This window comes from Equus przewalskii, chromosome 2 (assembly GCF_037783145.1).
Source record: "Equus przewalskii isolate Varuska chromosome 2, EquPr2, whole genome shotgun sequence".
Taxonomy (NCBI): Eukaryota; Metazoa; Chordata; class Mammalia; order Perissodactyla; family Equidae; genus Equus; species Equus przewalskii.
In genome coordinates this window covers 36,317,089-36,341,127 of record NC_091832.1, presented here as the reverse complement: position 1 = coordinate 36,341,127, position 24,039 = coordinate 36,317,089, and the positions used below count along the sequence as shown (strand labels likewise).

The window sequence follows — 24,039 nt, the reverse complement described above, 5'->3', positions numbered from 1 at the left end:
GTGAACTGAAGACCGTCCCTGCTGTGACTGCGCCCGTGCTGGGCTGCCATTTCCCAGACAACCGTCAGGGACAGGAGAAGAGGGCCGGGCAGAGCTGCTACGAGCCAGGCGGTTTTGAAAATAAATTGGGGTGAGAGCCAGCCCTCACAGCCCTGCGGTTAAAGTTCGATGTGCTCTGCTTCAGCTGCCCGGGTTTGGCTCCCGGTCGTGGAACCGTACCACCCGTGTGTCGGTAGCCATGCTATGGTGGCGGCTCACACAGAAGAGCTAGAAGGACCTACAGCTATGTGCTGGGCCTTTGGGGAGGAAAAGAAAGAAAGATTGGCAACAGATGTTAGCTCAGGGCGAATCTTTCCCAGCAAAAAAAAAAAAAAAGTTATAAATAACTAAAATAAATGGGAGTGAAATTCACATAATATAAAATCAGCCATTTTAAAGTGAACAATTCAGGGGCATTGAGAATATTCTCAATGGTGTGCAACCATCACCTGTATCTAGTTCCAAGACATTTTCATCCTCCCACAAATATGACCCGTACATGTTGTCAGTTACTCCTGTTTCCCCCACTCCCAGCCCCAAGCAACTGCTAATCTACTTTCTGACCCCATGGATTGACCTATTTCGGACATTTCACATAAATGCAATCATACTATACGTGGCCTTTGGTATCTGGCTTCTTTCTCTTCACATAATGTTTTCAAGGTTCATCCATGTTGTAGCACGTATCAAAACTTTATTGCTTTTTATGGATGAATAATATTCCGTTATATGGATATACTACATTTTGTTTATCCTTCATCTGTTCATGGATATTTGGGTTGTTTTTACCTTTTTGCCAGCTGCTTTTATCACCTGATCTGGTCTAAAGCTTACACTGACCTCATAAGGAATGTGTGTTAGCCCATTTTACAGATGAGGAACTGAGGCTCAGAGAGGTTGAGTCATTGAGCCAAGGTCACACAGCTTGCACGTGGCAGAGCTGGAGAGGAGCTCATGTGGATCTGACATGAAGGTGGCTCTGCCCCTGGATTCCTGGCCTCGTGTTTCCTGTCCTCCTGTCCTCACAGCCCCACGCCCTTGTCTGAGCGCTGGGCCCTGACTCCGGTTCCCCCTAGGTGGGAATTCCCTCTCAGACTACAAGCAAGTGCTGGGGCCCCAGCGTTTGTCCTACGAGGTCAGGCGGCAGCCGGGGGAGCGGAAGGTCAGCTTCTACGTGGAGGGCCTCACCTTCCCCGATGCTGACTTCTTGGGGCTGGTCTCCCTCAGCGTCAGCCTGGTGGACACGGGGGTATGTAAAGTGTTGGGGGCTGGGATGAAGGCGGAGGGTTTGGGGGACCAGTCTGGAGGATCCCGGGCTGGGCAGGCTTGGGGGGGCATCTTGAGGCCTGATGGGGCTCCCTGCAGGGCCCACTGAGTCCTCATTTTCCCCCCAGACCCTGCCGGAGGTGCCCCTCTTCACAGACACCGTGGCCTTCCGCATGGCCCCCTGGATCATGACCCCTAACACCCAGCCGCCCCTGGAGCTGTACGTGTGCAGGTGAGGCCTCCCCGCTCCCGAAGCTCTCCCGCCACCTCTGGACTCGGAGAGACAGGAGGAGGATGCTGTGTCTGGGGCTGGCCCTCACTCAGACGAGATGGATTCATCGAGGCCTCCCACCAGCACAAGCTGGGTGCAGGACAGCGGCAGGCTGCTTGGGCCTGTCAGCCCCACCTGCCCCGAGCAGCTAAGGCCCTAGCTGAGGTCACAGCTCCAGGGCCATGGCCCCTGCCCACCCTGATTGAGTCTGGGCATGCGGCCAGGCTCTGTGCAGACTGCTGGCGGCTGCAGGAGGCCAGCCCCGCCCTGAGTGGACATGTTCCTGGGCATGCAGAGCATGTGGGACCCAGCGTCTAGGAGCCACTGGGTCCCAGCCCAGCCCAGGTCCCTGGCCTGTCTGTCATCTCTCAGAATCCTTGCCAGGCCCCTTGATGGCCGAGTGAGCCTTGACTGACAAGGCCACTCCAGGCCCCTGGATCAGAGGTCAGACCACGGTTGACTTAGAACATGAGCCCAAGCCTGGGAAGGGTGGCCAGACAGGTTCACTCTGCTCCCCTGGGTGCAGGTGCCTGCAGGTGTTCAGAAGGGATTTCTTCCTTCCCATTTGCTCACAACTCCCCCCCGCCGACCCCGACTCCTCTGTTTAAGCCAGATGTGTGGGACAGGAGGACATGGGGCGACCTGCCCCCTCGCTACCGCCTTAACCAGTGAGGTTCAGTCCACAGGCCCCCTCCTCCCAGGCTGCCCGGGCTGGCTGCAGTGTCCTGCCTCTGGGGTCCACAGCCCTGGGCCGGCCCCTCACCTGGGATCTACCCCGCAATGTGATCTGGGGACATTATCCGTCTCTGTCATTAGCCAGTGGGCCTCTCTAGGGCAGGGACTCTGTTTGAACCCCTGGACTCAGGGGCCACATAGGGCCCAGCATAGGCTGGCTCAAGACCGCCCCAGCCATGCCCCTGCCACCCGGCCCTGAGGCCAAGGCCACAGTCAGAGGCCATTGTTAAGCTCCTTCTCCCTGTGTTTTGCAGTGTGAGAGACTCTCATGGCTCAAATGAGAAATTTCTGGAAGACATGTCTGACCTGGGGTTGAAAGCCAACTGCAGGCTGATCATCTGCCCTTGGATTGAAAATCGAAATGACCGCTGGATCCAGGTGGGCGCAGGAGCAGACCCTGGGAGAGCGGGGGCAGCCGGGAGGGCTGTGTCGCGGGCCTTCAGCCCGGCTTTGGGGAAGGGGGCCTGGGTCTCCCGAAAGCTGCCAGGCCAGCCTGGGTGCCAGGGCTCAGGGTGGGGGGCATGCAGCTCAGGGGAGCGCTTCCCCGCTGCCTGCATCACCCCAGTCCTGCTTCCCTCCAGAAGCTCTGGTCCCAGAGTCCTCTCCCGGCTGGGGTCCCAGGAGGCCTCACCTCCCCCTCCCCCTTGCCCCCTGCCCCCCGTCGCTCCCAGGTCTGGGGAGCGTCTGCTGCCCCAGGCCGGGAGGGCGTCCCCCATCTGAAAACCACACGCAGAGGAGGTCACGGTGGTCTTTCCTCCCCCTCCCAGGACGAGATGGAGTTCGGCTATATCGAGGCCCCTCACAAATCCTTCCCAGTGGTCTTCGACTCCCCCCGAAACAGAGGCCTGAAGGATTTCCCCTATAAGAGGATCCTGGTATGTGGCAAGGGGCAGAGTAGGGGACCCTCGGGTGGCTCCTCCCAGAGGGCCCCCCAGTGAGTCTTGCCTGCTGGTCTTGGTCCTTTGGGGGGCAAAAGGACAGAGGCAGTGGGACCCAGCAAACTGGGCAGTCAGTGGGAGGTGTGGCAGAATATGTAAATGATATGCAAATTGAATGCAAAGTGCCCCCCCCCTTCTAGGAAGAGCAGGCTGGCAAAGTCTCCCCGGGGCCCTTCTCCCCCAGCAGGGAGTCAACAGAAGGGTCAGTCTTGGGGAGACCAAACTGCCTTTTGGGGGGAACGCACCCTTCCTGAGCCCTCATGGCTCTCGCTTTTATGAGCTGGGGCCTTTCTTCAGGTAACGAATGTTGTCTGAACACCTACTGTGTGCCAGGCACGACGCTGCCTCTTGTGCACAGGAGGGCAGCAAGAGCAGCTCCAGCGACCGTGTGCTGACCTCCAGGCATGCCCCCGTGACGTTCCACGGGTACTCAGTTAATCCACGTGGCCCTTTATGGATAAGTGCTAATGCTGTTCCTTCTTCACTGAGGCTCAGAGAGGTTAAGTAACTTGCCCAAGGTCATGCAGCTAGTTATTGGTGGCACCAAGATGCAAAACCAGAAGGGCTGCCTCCACAGCCCCCGTGCTCAACCACCAGGCAAAACCGCCTTTCGAGGTGGGCCTGGGTCCAGAAGCCCACCACCCCTGTCTGCTTATGGGTCCCCACTCTCCTACCGCCCAGACAATGCCAGTGTCCAGGTAGAGGCTGTGATGGGGAAGTCCTGGAACGTGTGGGCGCCTGAGCAGGGGCATTCGCCCCAGCCTGGAGCGATCAGGAAGGAGTCCCAGCGGAGCTGACAATGAGCCCTGCTGGACGGGTCTGCATCAGCCGGGTCCTGACCCCTAGCCCTGGGCTCGCCCCGCTGGACCACTTTTCAGATTTCTGCTCTCATCTTCATCATGTCCTCCCTTCCGATTTTTTTTTTAATTGATATGATTGACATATAACACATTAGTTTCAAGGGCATAACATAACGATTGGATATAGGTACACACTGTGAAATGACCACCACCCTGAGTCTAGTTAACATCCATCACTGCACATGGTTACTACTTTTTTCTCTTGTAATGAGAACTTTTAAAACCTCTCTCTCAGCGACTTTCAAACACACAATACGGCATTAGCTGTGGTCGCCATGCTGTACACCATGTCCCCTGGACTTACTTATCTCGTAACCAGAAGTTTATATTTTTGTCCACCTTTTCGCCGGCCCGCCACCCCCTACCCCTGGCAACCACCCATCTGTTCTCTGTGTCTACGAATTTGGTTTTTAAAAAAATTTATACTCCACATTTAAGTGGTATTTCTCTTCCTCTGACTTATTTCACTTAGCAGCTTCGCCAGCACCCCACAGGTTTTAAGGTGCTATATTTTTCTTACCTCTCACTTCAAAATGTTGTCTAATTTCCACTTGGAGTTTTTCTGCGACCTGTGGGTTCTTTAGATGTGTGTTGCCTGAGTTCCCAACATCTGGGGATTTTCTAGTCGTCGTTCTGTTACTGGCGTGGACTTTAATTGGACAGTGCTCAGAGAACAGGGAGATTTGGGAAAGCGGATAAAGCGTGTTTTTCAGGAAGCAGGGGTTCCCTGGCCTCGACCCCCTGCCCCCAAAGCTGTCCCCGCCCGTCCTAACTGACCCCTCCTTCGGGGGGCTCTTGCTGGTCCTTCTCCAGGGTCCCGACTTTGGATACGTAACTCGGGAGATCCTGCTGGCCGGCGCCTCCGGCCTTGACGCCTTCGGCAACCTGGACGTCAGCCCGCCGGTGACAGTGGGCGGCAAGGAGTACCCCCTGGGCCGGGTCCTCATCGGCAGCAGCTTCCCCAAGTGAGAGGCCAGGGCGGAGGGTGGCAGAGGACACGGGACCAACCGCAGTGTCCACCTTCCGACTAGCTCACCACAAACACAGTTCTCCAGTCTGAAAAGTGGTCTTAGCTTCCTCGACGGAAGTCTAGAATCAGAGACTCAGAGCCCTAGAATCTGAGCTTCGAAAGGCCACAGAATATTAGGAGAAAACCCACAAGTAGTGGCCCATGGTCCCTTGCCCACCTAGTATTTTATGAGCTTCATAGTCACCAGCATTTTATATATATGTGTGTGCATATACATATAGAGAGATAGATATATACACATATCTCCGGAGGTCTCAAGTAAAAAGCCAGATTTCTTGTTCTTTGAAAAATTGGAAGAGCTGGGGAGGGGGTATGCCACCTGGTGAAGAGGTAGGAGATGGACCTTTGACCTCTCCGCAGATAGCTGCTGTCCTAGCAACAGTCTGAAAGGGCCCAGAGGTCACCACGTGGCTGCCGGTGAGCCAGTGGCTGGCCAGGATACCGGGTGACAGAGGTGACTCAGTGGGCCTCACCCTGGACAGCTGTCACTGGGCAGGAAACCAGGTATTTAGGGGCAAGTGTGCAGACAGGTGACAGCACCTGCTAAACCCGGCTGGATGGGCCCCCACCCCGCCTCCGGGCAACGGAAGAATGGGGTGTGCAGCCCGGGGATGCTGGCAGGCCCCCGGCTTCCCGCGAGGAGGTGATGTCTGCCACTGGCTGCCTTCTCATTTGTGCGGGGTTGGCATGGAGCCCAGGTGTGCCCCAGTTTGTCCCCCACGCCCTGGCTGACTACCTGGTCTTAGGCCCAGAGCAGCCAGGCAGCCCTGGGAAGGCCACCCAGCCTCAAGTGGTGACCCTGGCGTCCTCAGGGCTCTGGGTCAGGTGAGGTGAGGTGAGGTTTCCTGGCACCAGGCCCAGGTGCACAGCCGGGTGCCCAGGGCTGAGGTTGGCCAGGGCCAGAGGAGAGCGCTCACCTTGCTGGTGACTCATGTCCAGACACTGCTCTGGGGCTGGATTCTGCCCGCAGCCCTGGGGGCAGAAGGACCTTGGGGCCTCTGGATAGTTATTCTGTGGGGAGGGACCCGGAGCCCAGGCTTCGAATCAGACAGACGTGGGTTCGAGTCCTGGCTCCGCCACTTACCAGCCATGTGATTTTGGGTCCATCACCTTATCAGGGCTTAGCACAGTGCCTGGCACATCCTTTACAGATGTTTATTGCATGCCTACTAAGTGCCAGACGCTGTTGAAGGCACCAGGGATGTGTCAGTGGACAAGACAGATACATTGTTACCTGAACAAATTATTTTATACTCCATGCCTCAGTCTCCTTGTCTGTAAAATGGGCCCATGAAGAATCCCCATCTTGGCTGTGTAATCACCAGTACCGGGGATGAAGAACCCATGTTAGCCACCTTCCGAGCGCTTGGGTGTGGGTCGCTGGTCCCCCCCGCTGAGTCTGCTTTGAAGCAGGTTGGAACTCACTGGACAAAAGTTATTGATCACCCACTATGTGCCACGAACAGAACGCTTCCCCCAGGTTACCTCCTTTATTCTCACCACGGCCCTGTGGGGTTGGGACTATTATCATCCCTTTCAACAGATAAGAAGCTGAGGCTCAAAAAAGCGAAGTGAATGCACCTATTCATGCTTTCATTTAGCGATTCAGTAAAGATTTACTGAGACTTCCCGTACGCCAGGACTGGAGCCCAGTGCTGGCGATAAAAGATACGTTCTGGAAGCTCCCAGATTCAGAGCAAGGACCCGGGATGGGAAGGAGTGGGGTCGCCAGTGCAGCTGTGCCCCACTCCATTGGCCCTTGTGTTGAAACAGGAGCAAGGCCCTTGGTGGACAGACGGAGTCCTGAGGCTCAGAGAGGGGCGGTTGCTGCTTAGACCTCACAGCTAGTTAGTGGTATCGTCAGAATCCAGGTCTCCTCCCTGGGCCCCAAACTCAAATTTAACACCAGGCCCTGTCCTGTGTTCCTGTCTTGGCTTCTGATCTCAGCAGTAAACAAAACAGACAACCTACATACATTCTAGCAGGGAGAAACAGACAATAAGCAAACAGTAAATAAGTAAGTAATATAGCATTTTAGATAAAGGAAGCTTCAGTGAGAAGCTTACATTTCAACAAAGCCCTAAAGGAAATGAGGGTGTTAAAGATGTGGTTTTGGGGGAGGAAAATGTGCAAAGGAGTGGAAACAGCCAGTGCAAAGGTCCTGAGGCAGGAGTGTGCTGGAGACATTAGAGGAATAGCATGGAGGCCGGTGTGGCTGGAGCAGAGTGAGCATGGAGGGGCATCGGGTAGGACGACATCAGAGAGCTTGGCAGAGCAGAGTTGACCTAGGTCAGCTCATGACCTGGACCTATTCTTTGTAGGTATATCATAGAGTTCTCCTGGGGATTAAACACAATACTTAGTGTGGGGAGCCTCAGGCAGGCACACAGTAGGTGCTCAACAAATGCCACATCCATTCTCTTCTGTCTTGGGTTCTCCACGCTCCGCTTCCCACATTTAAAATGATCTTTGAGCAATTCTGCCTCCTGGTGGCGACGCTGATTTGACTGAGAGACCAGGCCTGCTGCCGCCAGGGCTGGAGTCGCCTGGTCCACGCCCCGCCTCCAGGCGGACGGACTCCGCCCCTTCTCGGCCTCACACGTTTCTGATTCCTGCCACTTTCTGTTCACGAACAGTTTCTGAAGTCCAGCTCTTATCCACCATCTCACCATTTTTAAAGTCTTTAAAAATTGCCAGCACTACATTCAAACAACAGAAATACAAGAAAAATATTTTCCATGATCCCATCCCCAAAATCGAATCAGTGTTGTCATGTGTCACCACTTGCTGAGTCTCCCTTCTAGTCCTCGTCTGTGACATATTTGAGTCATACAGACCACAGACATTACACAGCTCTTCAAAAGCATCACTAACCTTCATGAAAATCTTTCGAGCTTCTATTCTGCCAGAGGTGCTGGAGACACAGCAGTGAGCTCACGTTCTAGAGGGATGCAAGGCAATCAGCAAGATATCAAATACGCCAGAGAGAACCAAATGCTGTAGAGAAAAATAAAGCTGGGAGGAGGATTGTTGCCATTTTCAAAGGCCTGATACAGAAAGAAGGTGACATTTGAGTCAAACCTGGCAAAGCGAGAGAGTGAACCATGGGGTATGGAGAGTAGGCAACAATTCCTGGTAGAGAAGAGCAGTGCAAAGGCCCTGGGGCAGGAATGTGCCTGGTATGTTCAAGGGACAGCGACGAGGCTCCAGTTCCCTTGGGCAAGTGGAATGCTCTCCTCTTGGGGGAGGGGCAGGCGAGAACTTCCTGGCCTTGGGGAGGATGCTTTGGGGTGGGGGAGGGACAAACTCTCCGGGATGATGGTCGAGATGGACAGTGAGTTCCTGGGAGCACCTGGGGGCTGGGGACGGGAAATGGGGACAAAAGAGGACCCATTCAGAAGGTTGTCATGAGGCCTGGACAGGGGCTAGCATGCTCAGGAAGGGCCTGCGGGGAACAGCACACAGTAAGCTTGAGGTGACAGCCCGCTTTCTCCCTCCTGCCAGGTCCGGTGGGAGGCGAATGGCCAAGGTGGTGCGGGACTTCCTGCAGGCCCAGCAGGTACAGGCGCCCGTGGAGCTCTACTCCGACTGGCTCTCCGTGGGCCACGTGGACGAGTTTCTGAGCTTTGTGCCCACCTCCGACCAGAAGGTACGTCCCCTCTCCTCCTGCCTGAGCCACCTCTGCCCCTCCCCGACCTGATGGGATGGGACAAGGCAAAGCCACCTGGAACCAGTTCACCACCTGTGTCCATCCACAGTGAGCTTGGAGTCAGGGCACCCTTAGGGACAGGCGGTGTGAATTGGGGGGCCTTCCTGGAGGAGGTCAGAGTTCAGGTTAGGAAGACTCTCATTTGTTTACAACTCATACACTCGTTCTCACGCTTACTGGACGTTTGCACTGATCCAAACCCCTGGCCCCAGACCCGAGCATGACCCTGGTAATAACTGGTAACGTCGACTGAGCACCTATTGTGTGTACACTTTTAATTCATCTAATCCTCCAACAACCCCATAAGGTGGGTACTGTTATCCTTGCCCCCATTTTACAGATGAGGAAACTGAGGCTCAGAAGGGCGATTAACTCACCCAGGGTCAAGTAGCCTGCAGGTGGTAGGGGAAGCTTCACACCCAGACAACGGGCTCTGGACCAGCCTGTTGACCACACGGCTTGACCCCCTGACAGTGGTGGCCGGGGAGGGCTGGGCCCCCAGGGAGCAAGCTGCCTGGGAGGGGAGGCCAAGTTCCCAGTGGACGACGTGGGCAAGGAACTCCAGGCAGGGGGAACAGCACGGACAAGGCCTGGAGGTGTGAACCAGCTCCCAGGACCGGGGGAATTACAGCCTGCTGTTTGTGGCTGGTGGGTGGGACTGAGGGAAAGAGGGGGGTCCCATGCACCCTCTGGCCTCCAGACTCAGGCCTCTCCTGAGTTTGGAGTCTCTTGCCTCCAGGGGAACCTGCCCACTGAGCCATTCTCCCCACTCTGTGCCAGGGCTTCCGGCTGCTCCTGGCGAGCCCCAGCGCTTGCCTCAAACTGTTCCAAGAGAAGAAAGAGCAGGGCTACGGGGAGGCGGCCCAGTTTGATGGTGAGTGCCAATGACCTGGTCACCGGTCACCCCTTGGGGACACTGCTGCCTCGTTGCCTGCCCCGGGCACTGTCGATGCCTCTCACGGCAGGCCCTTTGTCTGCGGGTCTCTCAGCTCAGAGTCCGACATCACTAATTTTCCCGACATGTTCCATGCGAGCAAAGGAGTACAGCTCTCCCCTTGCTGGGCCAGGGATCGGAGCCGGGAGCCAAGAGCATTGCCCCAGGCACAGGCAGGGTGAGCCCCTGTGCACAGTGGGCGGTTCCTGGCCCCATCCCAGGAAAGGAGGGGAACAGGAAGCCATGAGCACTCCGGCATGGCATGCCCCTCTGTGCCAGCCCTTTCCTGTTCCCAGCGTTGGCTCTCCCGCCCCCTGCCCTCTTCACAGAAGAGGAAGCAGGCCCAGAGAGGAGAAGTGGTGGCCCAGGGCTGTGCAGCAGGGCGTGGCAGGGCCAGGGGCTCAAGAGCGAGGGCGAGAAGCCAGGCTTGGCGGTCAGGGCCCCTCTGTGGACCCTCCTCCGGGAATTGAGAGACCCTCCAAGGGCCTGGTGGCCCCCTGAGCACCTCCCCCCTCCCCAGCCACAGGCTTGAGTGCTCCCACCTGAGGAGTGGAGCATTGGCAGGCAGGTGGCATAGCCTTTGGCCCGGATAGGCCTGGGTTCAAATCCTGTCTTGTCTCTTGCTGGCTGTGAGGTCAGGGGTGTGTTCTGAACCTCTCAGCGCCCGGGTTTCCTCTTCTCTGACTTGGGGGTGATAGTTAACCCCACCTAGCATTGTTTTGAAGGTTAATAATAAATTCAGTAGAAAGCCCACAGCATGGCGGCTGTTCAGTAATGGCTTTACTGTGATTATTAGGCCCTGGGCCCAGGAGTCCCTTCCCAAGGAGTCAGCAATCCACTACCTGTATTTACTTGCAGCCAGAGTCTGCTCCCATCCCCTCTGGCTTTCCCCACCCCCGCTTCGGAAGCTGGCACTGAGGTGGGAGGGAAATCCTGGCCCGGATTATGCAGCCCCAGGTGGCCCCGGCAGAACTCCCTGAGGCCCCTGTACTGTCGTCTTCCTCCTGCAGGGTTAGAGCACCAGGTGAAGAGAAGCATTAATGAGATGCTGGCAGACAGACGCCTCCAGAAGGACAGTCTCCACATCCAGGTGAGGGGCGGGACTGCTGCCTGCTCTCAGGGGTCCCCCACCCTCCAGAGGGAAGCAGCTCCAGGAGTTGCTGGGGTGGAGGTGAGGGGTTCAGCCCTGGACCTCTGACTGTCCCTGGGGCTGCTGAGACCTGTGGGTGGGTGGGGCCTCCGGCTGTGGGAACCCAGAGTCTGACGGAAGAGACACAGCCCTGCCAGTCTGATAAGGGAGGTCCTGTCCTGCTCTGGGTAAAGGACTGGTTTCCGTGCAAGCAAAACTGAGTTCTCACCTGAGAAGTCTGATGAGATAAAAGAGATGCGGTGGATGAATGGGACCTGTCAGGCTGAGGGCTGGGGCGGGTGGGAGTCAAGGAGGCCTGGGAGGTAGAAGGGGGTCTCAGGACCGGGCAGGCTGATATGCGGTGCAGGGCCTGGCGCAGAGTCCGTGCTTGGTGCACAGGAGGTGGGAGGCTCTTGGCTGCGCCCCAGCGGCGCTGGCACCTTCTCCTAAGGTGCCAAGATGGGCAGGAGCAAAGCCATGCTGTGGCTGGGACAGTGTGGTGTAGTCACAAGGACATCTAGAACCAGAAACCGCTTGGGTCCAAACCCAAGCTCCACCACTTCCTAGCTCTGTGCCTTTGGGCACCTCACTTGAGCCTCAGTTTCCCCGTCTGGGCGTAGCAATGGCACAAAGCTTTTGTGAGCACCAAAGGAGCTAAAGGGGGCCGTGTGCAGGGCCCGGCACAGAGCAGGCGCTCAGCGAGCGTAAGATCCTGCCTGGATCCCTGGCTGCCTCTCCTCCCCCTAGAAATGCATTGACTGGAACCGGGAGGTGCTGAAGCGGGAACTGGGCCTGACGGAGCGGGACATCATCGACATCCCCCAGCTCTTCTCCCTGAAGGACTCCTACGCAGAAGCCTTCTTCCCCGACATGGTGAGCGCTGTGGAGGGAGCACGGGTCATTTCCTGTCCCTGGGGACTGGCAGGGTCCTGGTGGGGGGAGAGCTGGGCGTCCAGAGGAGAAGCACTCCCTGTCCGAGGGCAGACAGGCCCAGAGGCGAGCGGGGCGGGGGGGGCCCTGCCGACCTCGAGGTGTGTGTTTGTTTGCTTTTTGCACAGATTTAGGACATCTCCAGCAGTGGTTCTCCACTGGGGTGACCTTGCCCCCAGGGCATTTTGGATTGCCACAACAAGGGGGGAGCTGCTGGCATCCAGTGGGTAGAGGCCAGGGATGTTGCTAGACATCCTACAGGGCACAGGACAGCCCCCACGACTAAGGGTTTCTTTTTTTTCCAAATGGAAAAAGGAAGCGTGGTTTGGTTCTAAATGTTTCGGGCTTCCGTTTCTGGGCCTCAGTGGCGCGCTCTGCTCCCCGGCGGGGCTCCTGAGTCGGGCAGGTGGGGCAGGTGGCAGCTGTCTCCCTGGCTGTCATTAACTCAGGCACCTGACAGGCAGCTGAGCAGAGTGTGATCTCACGGCTGGGCCCAGGGAGGGGCCTGAGCTATGCTATGGGTCCTGGTCATGGTGCCCATGAACCCCTTGGGAAAGGAAGCCAGTCTGCAGCAATCGCATGGCTAGTGGCCACTGTGTCGGGCAGTGGAGCTCTGAGGGGTGACCTGGCTCTGGTTCTGGCTGAGGGTGGGGGAGGGCCTGGGCCTGAGCCCATGACCTTGGTCAGCCGTCCTGGGGCTGTGGCCTTGGCCCGAAGCCTCCTCCTCAACACACACACCTCTGTGGGAGTCTCCCAGCTTCGGCCCAGGCCCTGCTAGAGGACCCCGGTATGACCTAACTGGAAGGGCCATTAGGGAACTCTCAGTTAACCCCCTTGTTTGTCAGATAGGGAAACTGAGGCCCTCAGAGGCCAGGGGCTGACTTGCCTGAGGCCCCCCAGCCGGTGAGTGGGCCGGCCTCCAGTCTCCTGAGTCCTTATGCAGGAGGAAGCAGACCTGGGATGGCGACAGTCCTGAATCCAGCTTCTGGCTCCTCTCGCTGCCCTTTGACCCTCGGCACGCCCTTTTCCTGCCCTAGCAGGTTCTGGCCCATCAGTGGGTGTCTAGGGAGCTCAGGGCTGAGGCCGTGGGACTGACCCCTGGGAGCCTCCAGCTTCACATTGGCCCCAGCTGGGACGGCCCTGCAGGGCAGCCTTGAGGGCATGGAGTGTGTGAGGACAGAGAGTCGAGGGCAGCCCACGTCACACTGAGATGACCAGCACCACTCTCCGGGCAGCGGGTCTGGGCGCCCAGGGCAGCTCCTCTGGCAGTCAGTCTGGGGCTGGGGTTTCCCCTAAGAAACCTCCACCCCCTGCATGGGGATGTCCCTTGCCCAGCATTAGGCCCCAAGCCAGGGAAGCAGAGGTGCCACCAGACAAACCCAGGTGCCCCCCAAAGGGCTCCCAGCCCCAACTCCTCAGCCCCCCCAGGCAGCCACAGTGCTACACTCTGGCAGAGAATAAAGAGCATGGGTTCTGGCATGAATCGGACCCAGATCAAATTTTAGTCTCCCCCTCCTCTGGCTGTGTGGCCTTCATCATGTTTCTTAACCCATCCAAGCCCAGGCCTCAGAGGGAGGCTGTGAGGTTTAGCGATGGTATATCTGGCACATAGAAAATGCTCAATAAATGGTAACAATTATCAGGTCTTCCAGGGACAGTTGAGCAAGCTGTATACTGCACAAGTGCACCACACCTCCGAGGACATTCACACGATAGACCTGTGGATGGGTATACTTGTACACATTTCTGGCAGGTGATGGTAGAATCTCACTCTAATGAAATTGTTATCATGTGACAATTTCCTAATAGATGGAAGAGAGTGTTGGAGGAAGGGGTGAGTTTAATTCGTATAAACTTACCACGTATGTTGCTCACTGGCAACCCTACCTGGCACTCATCCTCACTTCCAATCATGGATCTATTTCTTCTCTGCTTCCGTAGAACCTCCTTCTTGAGTGAGCCCAGCCCCGGCAGCCCAGGGATGCTAGCAAGGATGGGACAGGCCCTGGGGATGGGTCCGCCGGAGTGCGAGCCCAGACGGGGTCCCCATCTATGGAACATCCCCAGCCAACTGGGCTCCCCTTGCCCTCTCTCTGCAGGTCAACATGGTGGTCTTGGGCCAGCACCTGGGCATCCCCAAGCCCTTCGGGCCCGTCATCAATGGCCGCTGCTGCCTGGAGGAGAAGGTGCGGTCCCTGCTGGAGCCGCTGGGCCTCCACTGCACCTTCATCGATGACTACTTATCCTACCACAAGCTTCTCGGGGAGGTCCACTGCGGCACCAACGTGCGCCGGCAGCCCTTTGCCTTCAAGTGGTGGAACACGGTGCCCTGAGCTTGCTCCCCACCCACCCTCCTCTCTGCCCACCTGCCAGGGAGCCCCGCCCAGGGCAGGGCAAGGAACCTCCACTTGGCCTCCATCCTCTTGGAGGGGCCTCGGGCACTGCTTCCCAAGTGCCAGCAGACCCACTGGCCACCGTGGGCACCGGGAGACCGGGATGGACACTGTACAGCCTCACCCCCGGAATGAGGCCTCGCCTGCCCAGCCCGAGAAGGACCGCCCTCATTCTTTCCTCTCCTCTCCCCGTCCACAACGCCCAGAGGTTCTGGAAAAGACCCACATGGTCGGCGCGGCCTTGGCAGGTGCCCCGCTTTAAATGGCTCTTCCTCCGTTCTGACACCCCACGTCTGCACCAGGAACGGGGCCCAGAGAGCCTGGACTCCGGCGTGAGGGCCCTGGGTCTAGGCCACCAGTGGCTCTTATAAGACCAGAAAGGGGGACATGAGGCACGTCATTCTCCACCAGCCACCTCCTCCTGCGGGGGGGCCCCCAGGCTGTGACCTCCTAGCAGCCCTCTGCCGTATTGACATAGGCAAATAGGACAGGAAAACCCAGCGTCTGGGGGCCTGTTTTAAAAAGAAAAGGCAACAAAACCCCATTTAATATGAGACTCTGTCCTCAGAAGGTGCTTGTTACCTGTTTGGGAAGCCTTTAATTACGAGTGCTGGCTGCTTCCAGCTTCAAAACACTGAGAGGCCGAAACGCAGCCTGAGGAGCGCAGACAGAGGGCCCGGCAGAGGGGAGGAGGCCAGGATGGCCCAGGAGGCCAAGGCAGGATGATAAAACCTGGGGCCTGGCCGCTGCGTCCTCGGCTCCCGGGCTCTGGGTTTGGGACTCCGAAATTGAAGGGGGCCGGCTGTTCCAGGGTGTTCCTGTCCCAGGGGGCGGGGGCCATTAGGTTATCTCTGAAGGTGGGGCTTAATTTCCTTTAATAGTCTTTAATTAGTCCCCTTCACCCTGCAGGCAGTGGGAGGGGAGGGCTCCCTGGTCCGAGACCCTGCGGGTAGCTTGGGCTCCACCCATGAGTAAACCCCGTGGCAGGCCTGTCCCCTCCCACAGAAGGGAAGAGGAAGCCTCCACAGGGGTTAATAGCCGGCCGGTGAGGTCACCCAGACGGAGCACAGGCAGGCGCCTGGCCAGTGCGGGGTGAGCATGGGCACATGAGAGCAGCCTGCCCCTGCCCCATGGCCTGCGGGCTGTCTCAGGGCTCGGAGCCGCTGGGCCTCTGCCCTCTGGGTTTTCAGGGGCCCCTGGTGAGACCCAGCTGAGCCAGCTGCTCTTAGACTCTTAGCCACAAACACTCACCAAACCAAGGCTCACCTGGAAACCCAACACCAAAACTGATGAAACCGGAACGGCTCCGGTTGAAGGCGCGGGGGCCGCGTCCCTGGATCCTCCCGTTCCAGAAGGCTCTGTGGAACCCCACTCACAAGCCCCTGGTCCAGCCTGTGCACTTTCTGCTCATCCAAGGGTGTGCAGCCAGGGTGGGCGGGACCCCCCAGGGAAAGGGCTGGGGGAGGTGCGGGGGGAGGAGCTGAGAGAGCGGAAGGGTGGGGACCCAGCTGTCCAGAGTGGCACTGAGGCGGGGAAGCCCAGGAATTGCTGCTGAGGCTGTTGGGGAGCCCTGATGTCCCCCGTGAGAATGTTACGGGTGACTGGTCACCTCCTCTCTGATTAATAAAAACGTTGATGTGCCTTTCTTCAAGGGCAGCCTCCTTAGCTTCTGTGGGTTGGGCTGTGGGCAGGAGGGGTGGGAAGTGATGGGCGCAGGCCCTGCTTCCAGTTCCACCCACAATCCCACCAGCTCCTTGGCTCAACCTCTGCTGGCCATGGGCAGCCCCTACCTGGCTGGGAGAGCCTCCAGGCCGGGCAGCAGGCCAATTCAGCAGGACAGTTGGCACTTGCTCGTTGCCCTGAAGCTGACTGCCCTGCTGAGATGGGTATCGGGAGGGGCGGGTCCTCCTCTGCATCTCTTCTCCTTCCCTGGACTATCTCCTCCATCTCTCAGGGCAGAGGCAGGCTGGGTCCTGTCGGTGGAGGTGGGAGATTCCCGGCAGGGCTGGTGCCCAGGGCCACAGGCCATGACGGTTCTCTTTCATTCCTGCCTCTAAAGCTGCTAAGTTCCCCAGCCCCCGTGGTCTGACTTCAGGGGCCCAAGAATATCGCCACTCTCATCCTGCACTTGCTGCTGCCTCCTGTTGCACCCTTTGACACCCACTAGCTCACTCTTTTACTTTATTTGTTGTGGACTAAGAGGCAAAAAGTTGCTGCCCATCAGTCATTGACACTTTAGTCTGAATGAACCACACACCTGTTTCTAAAAGCTGGTATTAACTGGGGAGAAGTGAAGGTATGGATCTCCTTCCAAAAGGAGGTATGAGCTCTGAGTGGGAGGCTGGTCCTGTCCCCAGCACAGTGGGCCAGAACCCAGGGGGAAGCCCCCTCTTTTTTTTTTTTTTTTTGAGGAAGATTAGCCCTGAGCTAACATCCATGCCCATCTTCCTCTACTTTATATGTGTGATGCCTGCCACAGCATGGCTTGATAAGTGGTGCGTAGGTCCGTGCCCAGGATCAGAACTGGCGAGCCCCCAGCTGCTGAAGCGGAATGCGTGAACTTCTCCGCTACGCCACCAGGCCAGCCCCAAGCCCAGCTCTTTTTGCATCTATTTCCCACCTGTGCTCACAGCTGTGCAGGCTAGGGAGATGGTCTGGGGCTTCCTCCTGAACTCTAACTCCTACCCAGAGCTGAGTCAGCCACCAAGCCATTTTATAGCCAAAAAGTGGAGCTGTCACTGGGCCCGGCAGCCCCGCCGATCCCCCTGAGAAGAACCTCCTCTCTAGAAACTGGGGTGGAGGGGCGCGGTCTCAGAGTCCTGCTGAGACCCCTGAACGGCAGGTGCACCAGCTGGCGACTCTGAGGAGCGGGTCCTGGTCTCCGCCCTGCCTCAGCTTGTCAGCACGGCCAGGGCGAAGGCAGGAAACCTCTGTTCAGCACCTCTGAGCCTCGCCGGGCAGGGCGTGTCCCCGCCATTATCTCTGCCGAGGCTGGTGATTTGGCACATTCTCTACAGATGAGGAAACCAAGGCTCCAAGAGAGGGGATGTAAGCCCCCAAGGCCACAGAGCCGGTGATGCGTGGTGGAGCGTGGGTCTGAGCCCGACTCTCCTTCCCCAGAGCCCTCACTCCTGCTGTTCCAGCTCCCGAATGCCCCCTCTGGCCTCAGTTTCCCCACCTGACAAGTGAGCCTTTCTACTCTGACATTCTAAGCTCCCTCGGCCGGAGAGGGTCCTCGCCTCCATCACTTCTCCCTTCCAGAGGCTTCTAACACTAACAACAGCGGTAATAAAATAACGCCACGCTCTGTACTAGAGCTCGGCCCATGTTGTCCCATTGAAGCCTCACAGCAACCATTTTTCAGATGTGAAAAGCGAGGCACAGAGCAATTAAGTGCCCATGGTCAGGATGCGGCTGAGGCAGGGCTGAAACCCAGTCCTGCCTCTAAAATCTGCGCTCTTGAGAAAAAGGCTGGTGTTTCTCAAAGTGCATCAAAACGTTTTGGGGTGCGTCTAAAAGATCCAGATGCCAGGCAGCTCCCCTGACCCGCTGGATCAGACTGGAGGGTGGGCCTGGGGATCTGCACGTCCACCGGCTCCCCCAGCAGCATAGAGAAGCTCCCCACTAAACCATAACGTCTCTGAAGACGCAGAAAAGGGGGCGAAGAGGATGAGTGTGGGAAGTGAGGAAGGGGCCCAGATCAGTACCCCACATCTCTGCACCACCCCTCCAAGGCCGCGGTGCCCGGGCCAGCTGCCTGTGGGGACCTGCTCCCCTTAGAGCGAGAAATTCACTCCCTTGCCTAGGAACCTCGGGAGCAGAGGGTTCATATGCAAATGTGGGGTTCCTTCCAGCCAATCCTGAGCTCCTGGTTTCGGGAAGGGGCTGGACTCCCAGGACTGGAGCCAATGAGCTAGCATCCCCGGCTGGAGGGGCGGGGCCGGAGTCTTTTAAACCGCGTGCCTAGGGGCCTGTGGGGAAGTGCCCGCTTTGGTGGCCCCAGCGCGGTCCGAGGCCAACATGTCGCTGCAGAGGATCGTGCGTGTGTCCCTGGAGCATCCCACGAGCGCTGTGTGCGTGGCTGGCGTGGAGACCCTCGTGGACATTTATGGGTAAGAGCCAGGGGCCCGGGGGTTTGCAGGCCCGTGGTGCTGACCCCCCTCTCGCCCTCCCTGCCAGCTGTGCAGGGTTTCCAGAGGGCTCCAGCCAGGCTTGGCTGCCCTTTCCGGAACCTTGGCCTTGGAAGAGCCGCCAATCACGGAAACTTGGGTCCTCGCCTTTCTCAGGCGGTTTCTTGAGGACCCCAGCCAGGGGACTTGAAGTGTGGGGGGCTAGAGAGGGTAGACGGATTTGCAGCGGCTGAGCTCCCGCCAGGGGCTCGGAGGGGCTGGTGCCATGGGAAGTTGGGCACTTTTCTCTGTCCAGAGGATCCTGCAGGCTGGGCTGAGGGTCTGGCGGGGCACATCAGAATAGGAAGAGATATACCTACCCACCCCCCCTTCACCCCAGCCCATGAGCTCTGAAAATGGAGCATCAATCATTTTTTTAAAAATCACTTATGCTTACTTAGCACTTACTAGGAGCCAGACACTGTTCTGAGAGCTTGACAAGCCTCCTGATTTAACACTTGAACTTTTACTCTCAAATTGAACTTTCACAACAACCCTATGAGCTAAGTTTATGATTGGCTTCACCTCGTTTGGCAAATGAGGAAACCAAGACACAGAGAGGGCAAGCCACTTGCTCAAGTTGCACAGTTACTAAGCGGCAAAGCCAGGGTTTAAACCCATCCGTGGTCAAGAGTCTTATGCTTCTAGCTGCCTGACACCTTGAGGAGGATGTGCTTTCCTGCAACCACTCAACACCCATGAATGATGCCCCTACTGTGTGCCATGGCCCTGTCCTTAAGGCTCACGGCTGGAGGTGAGGCCCACCTTCTCGCTCTCCCAGGAAGAAAAGAAGGAGCCATTTGGGCAGGGTTTCAGGAGCTGGGCTCTGGGACCCACCAGGGGGCTGGCTGCTCTGGCCTTTTGAGGCGTCTCCAGGTGTCCCAGCTCCGAGGCTTTGCTGGGGACACAGCAAACCAGGGAACTGAGAGAGAGGAAGGCAGAACCATGTCACTGTTCCCATCTCGCAGGCCAGGTTCCTCAACCTCGGCACTACTGACATGGTAATTCCTTGTCGCGAGGGCTGTCCCCTGCGCTGTGAGAGGCTGAGCAGGGTCCCTGGTTTCTACTCACTAGATGCCAATAGCACACCCCCGACTTGTGACAACCAACAATGTCTCCAGACTTTGCCAAATGTGCCCTGGAGGGCAAAAATCACTCCCAGCTGAGAACCAGTGTCCCAGACTAAACCTTTAAAAGTTGGAGTGAGCTTAGTCAGAAGCAGAGATGGCGTTGATGCGAGGGCATTAGATGAGAGGGGGTGAGGAGCTGGTCATGGGAGGGAACCAAGTCTGGAGCAGGCCAGCCAAGCTAGGTCCCAGGAGCTAAAGCCTGGTCGCTGGTGGGTGGGCAGTGAGGCGTGGGAAGGGGATTCGGTGGCTCCTGAAGGAGGGGGTAGCCACGAGGCTGTGCCAGGAGGGGTGATGAGTGAGGAGGGGTACCCAGGCCGCCTGGCGCCACCACCTTCTCCAGTGCTGTGTGCCCGCGGGGGTGACTCACCTGCCTTGGCTGCCTCATGGCCGTTGGGCAGATGTGTCTCCAAGCTGACCTGCCCTGGAAAGGCCGGGGCTATCTCCTGCCCCACAGAGCTTCCCTGGGGGGGTGAAGGACAGACTGGGACCCTGAGAGGCAAAGGCAGCAGCATCCTGGGGTGATGTGAGGGGATGGGCCATGTTGGGGGTCGCAGAGGAGGCTGTGGTGGGGACAGCCACTGGGTGGGGGGTGGAGCCTCTGCGCCTTCAAACAAGGGGTTCTTGGCCTCCAATGACCAGACCACCTCGGGGGTGGGGAGAGCGCCTAGTTCACCCCTTCACACATTCCTCAAGTCTCTTTGGGGTCTGGTGTATGCCAGGCATGGGGACACAAAGGTGAACATGCAGGTATGGCCCCGACCCTCTGAGACCCCTGTCCTGCAGTCCTAGCGGAGGCTGGACCACCTCCTGGCAGAAGGGCTGCGGGAATCGCTCCTGTGTCGCGAGAGGAGCTGGGCTGGGTGAGCTCTAAGGTCTCTTCCGGCTGGGAGATGCTGTAATTTAGCAATCCTGGGTGCCCGGACTGTGGGCCAGCAAGGGAAAGGGCAGTGGGTGTGGCGGCTCAGTCCTGGCTCTGCGGCTTAGCAGAGGTCTGATCTTGGGCAAGTCGTTTGACCTCTCTGAGTCTCGGTTTCTTCATCTGTAGAATGGAGATAGTAATAATAACAATGTCAGCAATGGCACTTAGAGCCTGCTCCCTACCAGTCACTGCCCTAAGCACTTCACAGGTGTTAACGAATTCTCACAACCATTCTATGAGGCGGGTACGATCATCACCCCCACTTTATAGATAAGGAAACTGAGGCACAGAGAGGTTAAGTAACTCGCCCCATGTCACACAGCCGGTGAGGAGTGGCAGAGCCAGGATGCAACCCAGTTTGGCCTTCACGTCAAAGGGCTATTGGGAGGACTGAAAGATCATGCATGTAGAGCGTGTGGGCGGTGCCTGGCATGTGATGGACATTCATTAGTGGTAACTGGTACCATTCTGATCGTCGTCACCATCATTTTAAGGCTCTGTCCTTGTCCTGTGGACAGCCTCAAGCGCCCCAAACCTGCCATACGTAAGACATCTGGGGAACAACCTCTGAACCATACTGGGAGTAGGAATGGATGAGAAAGAGAAATTAGGGTAGGCTGAGCAGGCAGGGCAGGCTTCCTGGAGGAAGGGCACCAACAGAGCCTTGAAGGATGAGCACAGGCAAGCCCGTTGGGCCTCTCTATCTGTGGCAGTGGATTACAGCCTGGCTGCCTGCCTTGCGCTGAGTTAGAGATGGCCCAGAACTGGCAGGGGCCTTGCCTTCCTAAGCAGGGGTTCTCATGGGCAAAGGGAAGGAAGGGGAACTCTCGGTGCGCTGAGCCACGCGCTGGCCCCTGGGATCTCGCGACTTGTCACTGCAGCCGAGGGAGGTGTCATAGTCTCCACTTTACAGATGCGAGAACCGAGGCTCAGAGGGTGTGGCCTGACGAGTCCTGCCCCACGAGGCACAGCTGGGGCTTGAACCCAGATCCCACCTGGTTCCTAAGCCTGCGGGGCTTCCTCCATTCCGCGTTGCTGTCTCCATGTTCAAACACCCACGTCGACTTCAGCAGAGTCTCGGAGCGGGCGGAAGGCTGGTTTGGTTCGTCCTGGGCAAACTCAGAGCCTCAGGATGGCCTCTGGTGGGGGCCCACCCCAAGGGGCGCGGTCACGGCCAGAGGATAAGAATGGTAAATGGATGGAACCCTGCCGACCGGGCGTCCCCACAGCACGTGGAAATACTGGGGGGCTGTCAGGCTGTGGCTCCTCCCGTGGCTAAGGGGGCCCTCGAAGCCAGTCATCTTTGGGATTTGTCACAAGATGGGCTTGGCGAGCAGTCCCCCGGCTGGTGAGTGGATGCATCTGTGGGGGCTCAAACAACAACACTAAGTCTTACCCACCCCCTCACCTTCCAGACAGGGAACCCGAGGTCCAGGGTCACACAGCCAGTTAGGGACAGAGCTAAAACTGGAAACCAGTTCTTCTAATTCAAGCAAATGATCCATGACTATGGGTAAAAGGGAAACTGAGTCACAGAGGTGCTGAGACTCATCTGGATTGGGGGTCCTGGTGGGGCTTGTGGAGCACTTGTGCTGGCACTAAGGACCCCCACATTCAGGAGACCCCAGAAGCGTCAGGCTCTGATCTGTTCACAGAAGGCGGCTGAATCTTCCTGGTCTTCCTGATGGCAGCTCAGATGCCTCCGAGAGGGGGCAACCTGATCCTGGGGTGCACGCCTCCCCACTGCGGACTGATCCCCAGTCGCAGCACTTGCAAAGGACAGAAGGCAGGGCGTCCCACAGTTAGGTGCATTGGGCAGGTCTTGAGGGGGTGGCTGCCACCCAGCTTCCCTCAGTGGGGGCCCCTCCTTCCGTTAGCAGATGCCCTTTAAGGGCCCGTGCCTGGTGACGAGCCATCCGCCCCCTCTTTTCTCCGGTTCAGGGGTCCTCGATCCTGGGTGCACCTCTGAATCACCTGGGGCCCTTTGGCTCCATTGTTGTAGTTTATTCAGCATCCATCGGGGATGAACGTGCAGCCAGGGCTGGGAACCACTGCCCTCGTTGGAAGGGCGGGCAGCTCCCGCCACCCCATGCTCAGCAGAGCACGTCTAGTAGAGTGAAAAGGCCAGGGGCACCTGGGGCCAGGGACCCTGAGTTTTGGTCCCAGCTCTGTCGCCATTTGCTGTGTCATCCTGAGCAACTTCCTCTTCCTTCCTGGGCCTGTTTCCCCGTGGGTACCCTGAAGAGGTGGGCGTAGAACATGGGTTTCAAGCTCTGCTCGTGGCGGCCTCTGAGCCCCCTCCCTGGGCTCACCAGGCGGCTGCCCTTCTGTCTCCAACGGCCTCTGTTTGATGTCAGAGCTCTGCTCTGCCCTGCCCTGCAGAGAGCTGGGCCCCGGAGCCTGAGGCGTCTTCAGCTCTCCATGACCATCCTGGCTTTGGAGAAAGGGTTTGCGTGGCCGCCGTTTTCCAGGGGCGGGAAGAACGCGGGATCAAGGAGGCGCAGTGGTTTCCTGACCCTGGTGCTGTTGGTGAGGTCAGCGGTGGAGTCGGGATCTGGGAGCCCCGCTGAGTAGGGAGGGGCATCTGGAACTGCCACCAGAGCCCGAGCTGTGTGTCTGGGCCTCGGTCTCCTCTGCCCCCGGGCCAGCTCGGTGGGGACCTTGGCGGTCGTCTTGTCGGCCTTTCTGTTTTCATCCACAGGGACCCTTCCCACCCGTTCTCGGCTCTGAAGTGTTCGGTTCTGTTCTCCCAGAGGCTGAGTCCCTGAGCCCATGAAGGGAGAGCCCGGGTTTGGGTTTGCAAAGGAGTGGAGACAGAGCTGGCTGTGAGTCCTGGCTCCTCTGTCACTCACCGGCTGTGTGACTTTGGGCAAGTCGCCTGTCATCTCTGAGCCTCAGTTTCCTCATCTGTAAAGTGGGGATAATAGTGCCCACACCAAGTGGCTAAGGGAGCTACCTTCATCACCGCTGTCACCATTGCCCTCCTCACCACTGAGCACAGAGAAGACCTGCCTTGTCCTGGTTCCCAGGGACTTGTGTGGTCCCTGGGGGGACCACAGTCCAACATCTCGGAGATAGTCCACCCTTCGTGGTGGCTCTCAGACTTCCCTGGGCTTCAGTGTGGTTGAAAATGCAGGTTCCAGGCCCCCGCCTGGGGCACTTCTGGTCCTGGAATCTGCGTTTTCAACAGGTGGGCCTGGGGCTGGCCCCTGTGAGGGTGACCGGCTGTCCTGGTTTGCCCAGACCTTCCAGGTTTTAGCCCAGAAATCCTGCACCCCAGGTGACGTCTCAGTCCCTGGGAAACCAGAACTGTTGGTCACCCTGCCATGTTTTACCACCATTCGCCACCTCCTGGACTGGCTGTGCCGCTGGAGCGGTTGGCTGGGGATGGTCTCGGACTGTCCCGCATGTGAACAGCCTCAGCTGGGGAGAGCCCAAGGCCCCAAGCCATGTGTTCCCCCCGCCAGGGCTGGGCTGGGTGTCTAGAGCAGCAGGCTGGCAGGCAGAGGTGGCCTGGCCTGGAGGAAGAACTTCACCCAGGTGGGCTGCGGGCCTCCTCCTCTGTCCTCCAGGAGATGGGAAACCCA

At 58.0% G+C, this 24,039-nt stretch overlaps 2 protein-coding genes across 3 annotated transcripts in view; both read left to right on the top strand.

Moving 5' to 3' along the window:
• PADI1 (peptidyl arginine deiminase 1) overlaps positions 1-15,885 on the top strand; it is a 34,545-nt gene extending 18,660 nt beyond the window's left edge. For both annotated transcript variants that reach the window (XM_070601427.1, XM_070601433.1), the window contains exons 7-16: positions 1,116-1,288; positions 1,434-1,537; positions 2,566-2,689; positions 3,079-3,186; positions 4,923-5,074; positions 8,644-8,788; positions 9,629-9,722; positions 10,793-10,872; positions 11,659-11,784; positions 13,941-15,885. In XM_070601427.1, the coding sequence (XP_070457528.1) occupies positions 1,116-1,288; positions 1,434-1,537; positions 2,566-2,689; positions 3,079-3,186; positions 4,923-5,074; positions 8,644-8,788; positions 9,629-9,722; positions 10,793-10,872; positions 11,659-11,784; positions 13,941-14,174 (1,340 nt within the window). In that variant the 3' untranslated portion in view covers positions 14,175-15,885. The remainder of the gene's footprint in view (positions 1-1,115; positions 1,289-1,433; positions 1,538-2,565; positions 2,690-3,078; positions 3,187-4,922; positions 5,075-8,643; positions 8,789-9,628; positions 9,723-10,792; positions 10,873-11,658; positions 11,785-13,940) is intronic.
• Positions 15,886-18,192: 2,307 nt separating this feature from the next.
• Positions 18,193-24,039, top strand: part of PADI3 (peptidyl arginine deiminase 3) — a 31,703-nt gene continuing 25,856 nt past the window's right edge. Inside the window, exon 1 of the mRNA XM_008541928.2 lies at positions 18,193-18,346. Within this exon, the coding sequence (XP_008540150.2) occupies positions 18,255-18,346 (92 nt within the window). The 5' untranslated portion in view covers positions 18,193-18,254. The remainder of the gene's footprint in view (positions 18,347-24,039) is intronic.